The sequence below is a fragment of the Austrofundulus limnaeus genome, unplaced genomic scaffold, assembly GCF_001266775.1.
Source record: "Austrofundulus limnaeus strain Quisiro unplaced genomic scaffold, Austrofundulus_limnaeus-1.0 Scaffold205, whole genome shotgun sequence".
NCBI lineage: Eukaryota > Metazoa > Chordata > Actinopteri > Cyprinodontiformes > Rivulidae > Austrofundulus > Austrofundulus limnaeus.
This window is the reverse complement of record NW_013952607.1, coordinates 274635-288914: the sequence shown is the minus strand read 5'-3', so window position 1 is coordinate 288914 and position 14280 is coordinate 274635. Positions and strand designations below refer to the sequence as shown.

At 40.7% G+C, this 14280-nt stretch overlaps 1 protein-coding gene across 9 annotated transcripts in view; it reads left to right on the top strand.

The window, feature by feature from the left end:
- eya4 (EYA transcriptional coactivator and phosphatase 4) overlaps nucleotides 1-14280 on the top strand; it is a 57026-nt gene that overhangs the window by 40841 nt on the left and 1905 nt on the right. For 6 of the 9 annotated variants that reach the window (XM_014018885.1, XM_014018890.1, XM_014018893.1 and 3 more), the window contains 13 exons: nucleotides 480-557; nucleotides 981-1047; nucleotides 1140-1282; nucleotides 1422-1565; nucleotides 1679-1761; nucleotides 4291-4465; nucleotides 5773-5909; nucleotides 6539-6622; nucleotides 10034-10123; nucleotides 10820-10878; nucleotides 11016-11176; nucleotides 12010-12124; nucleotides 12256-12377. In XM_014018885.1, the coding sequence (XP_013874339.1) occupies nucleotides 480-557; nucleotides 981-1047; nucleotides 1140-1282; nucleotides 1422-1565; nucleotides 1679-1761; nucleotides 4291-4465; nucleotides 5773-5909; nucleotides 6539-6622; nucleotides 10034-10123; nucleotides 10820-10878; nucleotides 11016-11176; nucleotides 12010-12124; nucleotides 12256-12377 (1458 nt within the window). Of the gene's footprint in view, nucleotides 1-479; nucleotides 558-980; nucleotides 1048-1139; nucleotides 1283-1421; nucleotides 1566-1678; nucleotides 1762-4290; nucleotides 4466-5772; nucleotides 5910-6538; nucleotides 6623-10033; nucleotides 10124-10819; nucleotides 10879-11015; nucleotides 11177-12009; nucleotides 12125-12255; nucleotides 12378-14126; nucleotides 14228-14280 lie in introns of all 9 variants that reach the window. The other 3 variants (XR_001311042.1, XM_014018887.1, XM_014018889.1) reach the window with 1 other exon arrangement.

The window sequence follows — 14280 nt, the reverse complement described above, 5'->3', positions numbered from 1 at the left end:
GTGTGTGTGTGTGTGTGTGTGTGTGTGTGTGTGTGTGTGGTTTTTCTTACGTACGGCATTCGCAAGGTCCCAATTTTTTCAGAGTATCAAATTTTACACATTTTCAGAGGAAGTCTGTAAATATCAAGGGAAATTTGCCTGAGGTTCGTTGTGCATGAGTGTGTTTTTTAAACTAAATCATCAAATTTCCTGTTATTTTTTACATTTTTTTTTTACTCCTTGGTATTTTCAAGCTTAGAACCTTTAGGTCATAGTTTTACTCCAGTCTGGCTGTGGTTATTTAAAACTAATATACACTTAATATCTTTAATTATGATTATGGAGTTCAGTCACAACTGAAATGGGAACCCTGCTCACAATTTTGGAACTGCATGGTAGTTTTTCTGCTCTATATCTGGAGAAATTTCCTCACTGTGTTTCTGTGATGAAGAGACGTTGATGTCATACTCTAACGCTGATGTTTACCGTTTTACTTGAAGTGAAAACCGAGCCTTTGAACAACAGTGAAACCGTCACCACGACAGGCGACGCATCATTGGAGACGTATGCAGGCTCAGGTAAAGCACATCAAATTTCTCAGCTGGCAGAGAGATGAGACATTTTTATGTTTTTCTTATTTGTTACTCTTTCTTCATACTGGGGAAAGGCACTGATACGCAAAACCATTTGAGAGAGGGTTTAAAAGCAGCAGGATGTGTGTCGGTACTGAGCTCTGACATCTCAATGACCACAAAAAGGCATTCGTGAGGCCCGCTCTAAGGGGTTTCATGGACTCTCTGCAGATAGAACTTGGCTTCCCTCCATTTGAAATACTCCAGATTATGTTTACTGGAATGGCATTTTAACAACAAACCCAGAGGCCTTGACCTGTTTCATTCAGGAATGGTTTAATAAATGTAACGTGAAACAAAACAAAACAAACAAACAAAAAAACCGCCATCTATAATATTTCTTTTTTCGGATTATTGCTTTGTTTTTAGTCATCACCAGCAGCGGGTACAGTCCTCGTTCAGCTCACCAGTACTCTCCTCCCCTCTACCCGTCAAAGTAAGTTCGCTTTCGAAGAAGCATTCCTGATATCATCTTCTCTGTATATTTTAAAGTTTCAGGCACTAAACCTCGTCTCTGTAATTCTCAAGGCCCTACCCGCACATCCTCTCCACGCCGGCAGCACTACCCATGACGACGTATGCTGGCCAGCCTCAGTTCAGCAGCATGCAGCAGTCCACCATGTATACAGCCTACTCACAGACAGGGCAGCCCTACGGACTGTCCAACTACGGTATCGATAAGCACACCCCAAAAGAGACACAGCTGCTTTATTTCAAAACCAATTATGTCAAATTTTGTGTATATTTCAGCAAAACGCATTATGGATTTTTGTTGTTGTAGCTCAAAAGTTCTTGTTCTTTTTGACATAGACCTGGGTGTGATGCTTCCAGGGATTAAGACAGAGAACAGCTTAACTCAGAGTCAGTCTCCACTACAGACCGGGCTCAGCTACAGCTCCGGTTTCACCACACCTCAGCCTGGACAGACTGCCTACTCCCCCTACCAAATGCCAGGTCATTAAACCCAAATAGACTGTTTTTTATCGTCCTTTTCAACTCTTAAAATGTTTTACTGTGATATGATTTACACTTACTTATTGTTTGTTTCTGTTTTCTTCTCTTTAAAGGTTCTAGTTTCACTGCTTCCTCAGGCCTCTACGCCACCAACAACTCTGTGTCCAACCCTGCCAACTACACTGCCACACAGCAGGTACTGGAACCGTGTTTGCATCGCTTTAAACCTCAAGCATTCACTTAAAGAATTAAGAGAGGATCCAAGTGGAGGCGTTCGGGTATTGGGGCCTCGTCCACAGTAATGAGAGCGTTGTTCCGGTCTGTGGTGATGGGAAAAGGAGCTAAGCTGAAGGCGAAACTATTGATTTTACTGGTCCATGTTCCAACCACCACCTGGTCATGAAGTCATGACCAAAAGAACAAGATGTCATATACAAGCAGATGAAATGGGCCTTTCTTCGTAGGTTAGCCGGACTCGGGGGTCGTTTGGGGGAACTTGGAGTGTAGCTGCTGTTCCTCTGTATCCAAAGGAGTCAGCTGAGGTGGTTCAAACATCTGATTAGAATACCTCCTGGAGGTTTTCCAGGCATGTCCCAATGGAAAGAGACTCTAGGGATTACATGTCCTCTATGGCCTGGGAACACACTGGGATCGTCCTGGAGGAGCTGGAGTTTGTCACTGGGGAATGGGATGTCTGAGTTTCCCTTCTGGACTTGTTGCTTCCCCAAAGTTTTATTGTTGACCTATAAAGTACAGGTAAACCTGTCTGATCCCTCGCAGCCTTATGGTGGAAGGCACCAAACTTTTCCATGAGCGTTTTTTATTTTAAAACTTTTCCTGACGATGGGCTGTACAGAAATAAAGTTATCTGTAAGCCGTGCAACGCTAAACTGTCTTACCAGAAGAATTCAAAATATCTCTTAAGTTCAAAACACAGTTGATACTAATTGCCTACTGTGGGGGAAAAATAGACAAATGAAATTAAGCCAGGCTTGCTTTGCTTTAAAGTTTTTGAAAATGAATTGAACCTTCTCTATATAAAACAATCCCTTAATAATGCTCTAAACATCTTTGAGTCATCATTTATTTCTGTGCATAGTAATGAGATTAATCGCGATCAATCTAATAAAATATCTTGAGGTTAATCGTGATTAAATATTTTAGTCTTTGCTCAGCACTATTGATTTTCTTTAAGGTGCAAGAGTATTTCAGAACAATTAGTGCAACATTGCCAGGCAACTTCCTCTTTTCAGAACAACAAAAAACATAAAACCCTATAACACTAGGACCTTGAGCATGAAAAAAATGCAAAAGAAACTTTTTGTCATGGTGAAAGAGTGTTTTGAATATTTATCCAAGTCCTTGTGATGGATCGTGTTGTGGTGGAAAATACTTAGAAAGGGGATTTCAATTTCTGTCTGATAGATGTGGCTGTTTATATGAAGAAAGTCAAGGTTTGGCCTTCGTGGGGAGATAAAGGGGATTATGATGTGTGTGTTTGGTATGTGAAGGGTTTGTTACACTCCTGGGACTGCTTGTGTTATGGGGACAAAAAGCTAATTAGCATCATATATCCACTTCTAAGCTTATAGTGATTTCGGGGGGTTGAGTTTATGTTAATGGTTGGGTAAGAATTAATCATGATCATGAGTTTGAGAAGGTTTTACTGAATAAAAAAAAAACAAGTTACAGACTAATATGATGGAACTGTGACTGACAGAAAGGGGAAGCTTAAATGCAGCTCTTTTTTCCCCCTACACCAACTGTTCATGAATGTGGTTTGCTCCAGCTTTTAAAATCTTTCAGAAATGAAGTAATATGTTTAGAGAGCTGAGTCATAAAAAAGCATTAATGTCTTCTGACTCTTGTAAAAGCCATCAGAATAAGCCTTTAAAGGGCCAATATTATGTTTCTCAGGCATATATTTAAATACTGTACCATAATAAGTATGTATGTCACCTTTAGCTGTTATTAAAATGCTGTTTATTTGTTTAAGTAGAAAATAAACTTCTCTTCTCATCACTTCCTCTTCTAAACGCCTTGAAATTGGCCTCTGTCTCTTTAAGAACCTCCTTCTGCCATCCTTATCAACCTCTTCGGATGTTAAACTGTATAAAAAGCCTCAAAAATCCGTAAATTTTGCTAAAAATCCGTACAAGTCGTACCCGCGGGGGGGGTCCGCCGTCAGCTGCGCACATGACAGAGCGTGCGCTATGATGCAGTTTACTTGGCATCTGAAAATACATTTCCTCAAAGGTATTTTGAATCTGAAAAGAGCTTCACTGAGTGAGAACTAGTTTAGAGCTCAGCAGACAGTTAAGTTTCACTTTCACTTCCACCGAGAGCCTGCAGGAGTCATGGGCAGGGTGTGCGGGGAGGGGAGGAGGGGGTGTGCTCTGCCATGAGGAAGTTCGGCTTAAAGACACGTCCCAGGGGCATTTCTGGTCCCAAAAGGCGTTTCTGGTCCCCACCTGTCGTTTTGCTCCTCAGCATGGCTTCCTAAAAATGCTGCAGGATTTCTCAAACATGCATGAATGAGTCAAAGCAAGGCTTTGGGCATGTTTTTTATGAGAGTATAACATTATAACATGATATAAAATTCAAAAAAGTTGATTTTACATGATATTGCCCCTTTAATTCTTTCAATGCTCTAAAGTACAGACATGAAGCATGGCCTTCTCCCCCGCCGTCTTGTGTTCTCACAGCTTGTTTGTGTCTTCTCCAGGAATATCCCTCATACACAACGTTTGGCCAAAACCAGTATGCGCAGTATTACTCTGCCTCCACATACGGGACTTATATGACCTCCAACAGCATGGACGGCACTGGTTCCACAGCAGCGTACCAGCTGCAGGATCCAACCCCGGCCATGACGGGACAGGCTGCTGAACTTCACCCAGGTTTGTGCAAAATAAAAGTGCATTCCCATTTTTCACTTTTATAATCTTGTTTTGTCATTAGGAAAATAAGGCAGATTTGGTAACTGTCAAACTGTCAAAAATTATTGCGATAAACAATTAAAAGTTAGGAGACCATTTTAAACTAATATAATGATCCCCCTCTGCTTATGAAGTTTTGGGAAGTTTAAAAATAAAAAGTTATATACTGACCTTGACTTTCCAAGCTGGTACAATATATTTTTTTATGTATCTTCCTCTGACATCATGAAATAACTGCAGCAACCCTCACACCGCTTATGAACAAAAAGTTTACAAAATTTACGTAAAGAGACAGACGGACCGGGATTGGGGTTTGTGAAAACAACACACAACAGCTACTGAAACTGTAAAACCCTACCCACCTCCTCGTTGCGCAAAGAAAGTAAGTTCAGATTGTAAAATTAAAGATGCTAATTAGGAGAGCAGGCCGAGATTAATAAATCAAGTTTGAATTTTTTTTGTCAAGAAGAGGAAAAAGGCTGAGACAAACGAAGAGAAGCTGAAATCTACTCATGTTGTGCCCAGAAACCTGAATTTATAATCTACGTTTTTTGTTTTATTTTTCTTGTTTGTCTTTGGTTTATTTTGGCTGTAATTCAGGAAGCCTGATTAGAGTAACTTATCATTTGTCGTTTTTCCTTTCTCGCTTCTTCCTCATTCACCGATTACTCATCCAGTTCAAGTCAGTATTTTTATTTCCTTCAGTCACGTGCTGTTTGGGTCACTCCTGCACCCGCTCCCTTTTAGTCCCTGATTGAGACGTAACAATATGAGAGCTGAAGCCCGGTCTGGTTCTAGTTACTGAGCAGCAGTGGGAGCATATGGCACAGGGGAGGGTGTGCTCGTGTGGAATGTCTGTGTCTTTTGTCTGCTTTCTCAGACATTTAGAATATTGTATTGTTGCATCAGATTGCATAACTTGTGTGATTTATTCAGTAGTTTTGTCTCCTGCTGAATGTTCACATGTCCTTATTATCATGAATCAGTCAAATTAACATCACTGCTTTTGTTTAAAATGATCTGTCATGTCAATTACTTTGAATTATTAACCTTGCCAATATGTCTGCTTACTGTTAAACTTCTGAGTTATCGCTCTTCCTGAAGGGGACACAGAATACCTGTGGAATCAGCTCTGACCACATCATTATATTCTTTTTTTTTTTCTACAAAGCAGTGAATGTAGTTGGATTACATGTGCACTCTCAGGCAGATTTTTTGCCAAATATGAAATGTTTCAAAACACGTTTGTGGTTTATATTCGCTCTCAGGGGACTTTGAAACAGTGCAGAGCCCCTCCACGCCCATCAAAGAGCTGGACGACAGAGCCTGCCGGAGTGGGGGGTCCAAGTCTCGCGGCAGGAGCCGCAAAAACAACCCGTCTCCTCCCCCGGACAGTGACCTGGAGGTAAAAAATGGGAAAAACATGCTCTTACACAGCGTAGTGTACTGACTAAATAATCGATTCCGATCTCAGTGGGTTTAGGACATTCCTTCTGATTTTCTTTCAACCTGCTCTCTGTAGCTTCAATATACAAAAGAAAAGCGATGAATGCAGATGTCAGAACAGTGGGGAATTGTTTTTGACTTTGTTATGGACTAATTATTTATATCTGTTTTACCTTGACGCTGTCCGGTACTCATATCTTATGACAACTAGTTTCGCCTGCTTTAATCTGTTGCCGTAGACTTCAAAACTTCAGCAATGCAAGACCTCTTTTATTTTGGTAAGGTGTTTCCGGGCTGACAGCCCTGTCATTGGTTAGATGGTTCACAGTTGGCGAACTGTGATTGGTTGTGAACGTGTTACAGGATGTTATATTATCGGCTGCTCTGCGCTGACGAGCCAGCCACAACTTGACAGACTTCTCTGATTGACTTCTGCTCTGTTGTTGCTCAAATTAAAACATTTGATGACCATACACGCAGACTTTCTGTGCATTTATTCCAACGTGTTTCTGCATTCTTGGTAAATCGTGCCACAAACAATTTTTGGCGTTGTCTGCACCACAACTTATTTCTCTTTATTTTCTGCAGAGGGTGTTTGTGTGGGATCTGGATGAGACCATCATTGTCTTCCACTCTCTGCTCACAGGCTCCTATGCACAGAAATATGGCAAGGTATGACTCTGTTTCCACAACTAACTTTACCACAATCCCTCCATTTATCCAAGAAGCCCTTTAATTCAAGTAGAATGAATATTTATTTCTAATCTAATCTATCAAACGGTGCCGTTTTAAAAGGTTTACTCCAGTAGTTTTCCAGATAAACTGATATGCAGTTCTGAAATTCAGGTATGCACTCAAATTAAACAAAGATTTCAGCCGGATCCACCAAAGAAACATGTGGAAGCTTGCAAATGGTTGTGAATTAGGCCGTAGTCCATGCAGGTAAACAAATATGTTGGAATCGGACAAGCCATTGACAAGATTAAATATTGAGGGTTAAGCAGGAAGTCTCACAGCTTTTACCAAACTTCTTCCAGTCCAGTAAGTTTTAACGTTTCAGTCTAACCCGAGTTTTTATCTGCGCGCTCTACTCGACAAATCTAAGCCCAAGTATTTCCCAATACATCCATATTGTCCAATTTATACAGCTCTTCCAGTCATTGCTGTCATTGACCTATTTTCTGTCACTTGGTCTGTTTTGTGGGTAAATGAATGCTTGTGGTAGTTTAACAAACTTAGAAAAATAAACTTTTAAAACATGCCATTCATGCAGTTCATTTGTCTGTGCAGTTTTTTCATTATTTACTTTTAGTTTTAACCATATTTGGAGTATGTAGAACCCCTCACCATCGTTCAGACCTTTCCAAAGAGAATTTCCTTAGGACTGAAAATTGTCTGAAAAATCTTAAAATTCAAGAATAGAAATTTAAGATAACATTATTAACATATTGTAAAAAAAATCAAGTTTCAGTTGTGAACAGCTGTTGAGATATTTGCATTTGAAGTAACAGGAAGTGATGTCAAAGGGGGATAGCTGCGTGTAAATAGAGCATCGCTACAATAACTAACAGCACAGACGGTAAGGAAGAATCTGATGGGGGGTTTTTTTTAGATTATTTTGAGTCTTTATCAGTGAGAGGTGAAGATCAGTCAAAGTTCAAATAATATTGTTTCAATAAACAAAGATCAGAAAATATTCTTTTCTTAAAAGGTTCTCCTTTGATGTCACTTCCTGTTTCACTTTGGCTGATATGGGACTGATCCGTGTTCTGTCCTCTTCCCAGCATTCAAAAAATACGAGGGCAGAAAGGCAAGTAAAGTGAGCCCGCCTCCGATGCCCCCCTGAGTGGGCGGGGTTTTTAGTGTAACTGTTTTGTGAAAGAGGCTACAGTATATAGATGTTTTTCTTTTTGTATTTGAAAGATATACACGTCCCAAGCACCCCAAAATAAAGAAATGGGAAAAAAGGTTGTAGTTCAGACAAAAATGTAGCGAAACATTTGTTCTGATTAGAAACCGTTTCCTGTCTAAACATTCAGTACAGTCATTATTGTAGCACATTAATGAAGTGCCCTAACAAATGCTTGAATCGCCTCATCAACCCCTCAGTCCTCCTTTAAATCAACAACAAACAAAGAGCGCTCGCTGTGCACAAGTTTTGTTTCTCTCAGTGGATCGTTATATTACATCAGCTACTCCAGAAACGTTACGCTCGATTTATGATTGCACAGTCTATAAAACGAGGCTTTAAATGTAGCTATTAGTAACTGTCAGTGCTTTCATTAGTTTAATCATTACCCGAATACGCTAATTTCTTTATTGGAGTGGTGTTTATTCCAGCTTTCTCTGAACTTATCAGGTGGTCCAACTTTCTCTCGAGGCAGGTACTCTGTTTATAGTTCCGTTTTTAATTTTAATAGATCTTGGCTCTGATCTGGATTTTTGGGTGATGTCGTTTCCTGTGGCCACCGGCCTGCCTGGGTAGGGATTTTCACCCGTGATCCATTCTGATGTTCTGGTTCTGGTTGGCAGAAGAACAAAAGCTGGCATAGCACACACACACACAAGCACACACGCAGTTTAGAGCCAGACGTTCATACAACCTTAAAGCTTAGACTTTGGTACAAACACGAGGTTTGTGGGCACCGGTGTTCTTCGCTTTTTGCTCCACGCTTTTGGATTTTAACGTTTGGCAGTTTGGATTTACTGGATAGAAGAAAAGCTTTGGTAAACTGTTCTGTGTGTGTGTGTGTGTGTGTGTGTGTGTGTGTGTGTGTGTGTGNGTGTGTGTGTGTGTGTGTGTGTGTGTGTGTGTGTGTGTGTGTGTGTGTGTGTGCCAGAAACACGCAGTCAGTGAGTTAGCTTGGTTTGTCTTGTGTTTACTGTAGAGAAACAATTAGCGAGAATTATTTCACAACGTGCGTTTTTGGTTTGAGTTGCAGTCCAGGGCATGTTTTTGTCTCTGCATGCTGGAATATAAAATATTTTTGTTGCCAATGAACAAAATGAGTCTCATGGAAAATATAAAACTGGTCACGAACTGGGTATCAGTGTTTTTGCGTATTTAAATACTATGATATTTTTTTTTGTGTGTGATTTCAGTAGAAAGTTGTCCTCTTCCTACAAATGAGACAGAAGTGTCACCTGGATTGTTTAAAACCTAATTATCACTCGCCGCTGTGAAATTAGGGAAATTTTGTAAGTGTCCCTGTGTTTGTAAAATTGTCAGTCTGTTAGCAAAATATCTCAATAACCACTGGATGGATTTTAATGCAGCTCTCAGGAAGTAATCACTGGTTGTACATCTACAACTGATTAAGTTTTGGAGTCAGCTTAATTCAAGAAGGCAGTCACAGCTGATCAAACTTAAAAAAACACAAGAATGGTAATAACTCTGTCGTTTCTACAGACACTAGATTGAAATTTGGTGCGGTAGTAGCTGAGAGTCATCCCCGGCAGGTATTCTGAGAATCACGCTAGGTCTTGTGGCATCGGGTAAAAGTGGCAGCAGTTTGCGTTTCTTTAAGGATTGTTTGGCCTTACATTTCAAATTTGTAAACACACAAGAGGATGCATTTTAATGCAAACTGATGTTTTTCTTACTCTTACAAGAAAGACATTTTTTTTTAATGTTTCTCTCCTTCGGTTCGTCCCTCACCAAATTTCGCTCGCCTTCCGGTTCATTTCTTTCTGTTCTAGTTGTCTGACGGTGTCAGCGAATCGTGCGGCAAAGCGCTCGACCCCCGCTGACCTATCACAGACGATGGTTTTTGCAGCTGAGCCTCAGGCTGGCAGGGCAGGCTGCGCTCTCCCAAAACACACACACACACACACACACAAACCATTCACATACCAAATGCACTCAGCTCTCTGCAACACACACACCAGGAGACGACCCCCACCCCCCTGCAAACATTAGGAATGCAGATGGGACAGAGCAAGTGCAAGTTGTCTGTCAGTGTCTGCTGTCATGACTGGAATGTACCATTCGGCCAGTAAGGAGGGGGTGGAGGTGTGAATCGGGAACGTGTGTTTAAGGTTTTGAGACGAGGCAGATTTCCAGTGACCTTCCTGTTGTCTCAGGACCCTCCCATGGCGGTGACGCTCGGCCTGAGGATGGAGGAGATGATCTTCAACTTGGCCGACACGCACTTATTTTTCAACGACCTGGAGGTGAGAGGGGAATAAAAGCTTCCCAGGATGACTGAAATGCTTCTACTGCCCTCCAGTGGCACAAAAACACAACAGCACTGTGTTTAGATTTTTAACAACATAGTTTTTATTTTGCCTGTGTGTGTGTTGTTGTTTTTTTTTCTATTTTACTGTTGGTGATGTCTGCAAAATATCTCATGAACTCCCAGAAAGTATTTATTGACTGTACAAATGCTTATTAACTACTTGGATCAATTAAATTCAAGATGACTGTCGCAGTTAAGCAACCTTAGCAAGCACAAAAATGGCTGTATTTTAGCTAATTTTATTTAACTTTATATTTCATTCCCAAAACATGCTCTGAATGCTACACATTACACTGCATCTTTAGCTTTAACTTTAGCTTTAACTGTTAACGTCAACATTGTCTGTCAGCAAAATATTTCATGAACCACTGGAAAGATTTTAGTGAAACTCTCTTGGATGTAAAACTTGAACTCCTTAGTATTTGGAGTCAATCCGATTCAAGATGGCCGCCACAGCTAATCAATCTTAGCCGACTCATAAGTGGTGACAACTCAGTCAGATTTACAGTCCATGAGCTAAAATTCGGTGTGCTGGTAGCTCGATGTTTTTTTTTTTTTTTGCAGAGTTTGATGAAAACAGCTGCAGGTGATGTGTTTTCCTTTAACGAATTGTCTTTCTTTGTGACTGCAGGAATGTGATCAGGTCCACATTGATGACGTCTCATCAGACGACAACGGCCAGGACTTGAGGTGATTATTTAGCTTTTAAAAAAGGCTCAGTGCATCCCTGGCTGTTGTTCTCGTGACGACTAATAATATGAATTCATCTTTTTTGTTCCGCCAGAGCAGACTTTACAAATAAAACGTATCATTATTATTATCGACAGTACTTACAGTTTTGCAACTGATGGCTTCCATGCAGCTGCGACCAGCGCCAACTTGTGCCTGGCTACGGGGGTCCGAGGCGGGGTCGACTGGATGAGGAAGCTGGCCTTCCGCTACCGACGGGTCAAGGAGTTATATAGCACTTACAAAAACAATGTTGGGGGTAAGCCGATATAAATGGAGTCTGATAAGAGGGAGATTTTTTTAATATTGAAGTATTATTGTTATTGTTGGATTGTGAGATTAGTGTTATTAAAAAAAACACTTATCTCACTACATCAGGGGTGTCCAAATGTTTTGTGACGTGGGCCAAAATCATAAAGTCAGAAGGACTTCAGGGCCAAAAATATTTTCCCTTTACCTGCTCAACAATAAACTAAGCATTAAATACTTTAATTAAACAGATAAAATAGCCAGATTCATTGCTGGAAATGGATGCATAAATTAATCTATATCCAGAACTTTAAAAGTGTATCAAGTTTCCCTTATTGAAATAAATTTTGCAATTTTCTAGGTTTCAATTGGGGGGAAAAAATAACCCAATTTAAGTCAATTCTGATCAATAAAATCAGGATTTAAGTCACTGTTTTGTTGAAAATGCTTGCTGTATTCAGACAATTTAATAAATTAATTAAAAGCAGATTGCTTGAGTAGAAATCACTGGATAGATTTGGAAAAAAGCTGAGTCTGGTTATTTAAAGACAAATAATTGGTATTGTTGCCAATATTGTTTATTATAAGATTTTACTTTGAGGTAAATTTGCCCTAATAATAAAGAGAAAGTCTCCATCTACATCAAACAACTGTGCTGGGGGGGGGACAAATTTGTAAACACATTAGTATAATTCTTGAACTGAAATCAGGAGCCACACAAAATCAGTTTAGGGGCCACACTTTGGACATCCCTGCAGTGTGAGTAAACTAAATCTAACAAGTTTAAGAGAATTCAGTTCATCCACACGGTTCTGACCCCTTGGAACTGTTTCCATGCCTCAGGTCTGCTCGGTCCTGCTAAAAGAGACGCCTGGCTGCAGCTCAGAGCAGAGGTGGAAGCTCTGACAGATTCCTGGCTCACCCACGCCCTCAAGTCGCTCTCTATCATCAGCTCCAGGTGTTGCTTCATTTCAAACTCCCACAGACTGCACCTTCTCTTCTGTCGTGGATGAGACTTACGGATCCCTTCCAACAGTCTGAGTCTATATGTTCAGATCAAATATCCTGTTCTACGTGTCTTTCCCGAAGGAGTAACTGCGTAAACGTGCTGGTGACCACGACGCAGCTCATACCGGCGCTGGCTAAAGTTCTTCTCTACAGCCTCGGCTCGGTTTTCCCCATAGAGAACATTTACAGTGCAACCAAAATAGGTAAGAATCAGACAAACACACACCAACACACAAACACATTTCATGAGTTGATAACAAACTGAATGGAATGAAACCCCTTTGTATTTTGCACCGGACAAAACCTGAGCGTCACATCAGCTGGGACTGTGTGGAGTTGGGCTTCCTTTTTTGCATCTTGGACAGCTCTCCTTGCAAAACATTAAAAATCTGTTTTGTTAACGGCAATTTTTATACTGTAATGCAGAGGAAAGCTAAAGATGGACGTGCAGAACCCAGACAACTTATGACAGGGCTATTCAACTGGCAGGCCGCGGGACGGATGTGGCCCGCAAGTGACCAAAGTTCGGCCCGCCTATTGGTTTATTCATCTCTTAAGCCCAAACCCCTGTTTTCTACTTTAATTACTCTTAAGTTCTTTTAGTTCAACATAGACATGTTTGGTATCTAAAGAAACGTCAGCATCTTGGCTAGAAGCTGGTAAAAACCATTTCTATAAACACTCAGAGTTAAAACTACAAGCAGTTGATGATAAAACGATGAAAGTGAAAATAAAATTGGTTTAAACGTTTTGGCAAGTTAGAGATGTTAAAATATTATTTGTGTCTAAAGGGCTCGACACACGGGCAGCGACAAACTACAGCAATTAGCGGCTGTCATCGCAGCCAGGGTGAAACCCCGACACACGGGACGCGATAGCGATCGCAGCGTTGCGAATCGCGCTCTCAGGTCGCTTGTCTTCACAAAATTTGATTGGTTCTTGACTCTGAAGGGGGGTGTGCATTACGGACGTGTAAACTAAACAAATCTTGCGATGCTAATGATATTGAAAAACAAACACACATCAAGATACAGTTTTATGAGGAAAAACTTATCATAAACTTCACCCTGGTGCCAATAAATTCCCACAAAGCTTTTTAGTAATCCCTTGGTGAAAGTGTTAGCTAACGGCAGTGTGTAGCATACTCTCCGCTCATTGGTCAGTCAATGAAACCCTCGCTGATTGGTTGTACGCTAAGCGACAGCGACAAAAGTTGAACATTTTTCAACTTTCATATGTCACGTCGCAAGCTCGCGTGTGCACGTGTACGTGTACGAGCGTGAAATTTCACATGCACTATTTTTGCCGGTCGCTTAGCTGGAGGAGGGCAAGCGATTGTCGCCTCCCGTGTGTCGAGCCCTTTATATGAGGCAGAATGTGTTCTTTTTCTTTTTGATAATGTGTAATTATCACTACTTTTATAGGGTTCTGTATGTTGTAATCATGATTACATGCAGCAAAATAAACTAATTCAAAGGTAACAGATCTTTGTAATACTTGGTTTATTTACATAATAACTTTAATAGCTGGATGTTCGGCCCCTCAGCTGTTGAACGGCAGTAACTGTGGCCCCTGGAGAAATTTAGTTGAAAAGCCCTGATTTATGAGGTGCACGTAACAGACGTGTACAAAAATGCATCGATGATCATTTGACCTTCAAATCGCAGCTTCCTGAATCATAATCAAATCGTTTGGTGCCAAACATTATTGCTAACGGAATATTCCGTTTGGTTTCAGTCTCAGTAATGAGTTTAGCTTTGAAAACACTTTTTTTTTTTTTTTTTTTTGAAAATAACCATTGCAGTGATATAAATAAGTTGGTTAAAAAGGAGAAATAATAAATATTTTGTGTGTTTCCATGATGGCCCCAGCTCCACGTTTTCCTGTGTCTCATTTCATTTGATTATCAAACAAAAAGAAAAACGTGTGAAAAGCCGTGTGTTTGTCTCCAGGCAAAGAGAGCTGTTTTGAGCGTATAGTCTCCCGCTTTGGCACTAACATTACATATGTTGTGATTGGCGATGGGAAGGATGAAGAGCATGCCGCCAGCCAGGTAAACAAACGACCTGTGAACCTTGACCCCTCTGACCATGTGACCCTCCTTCC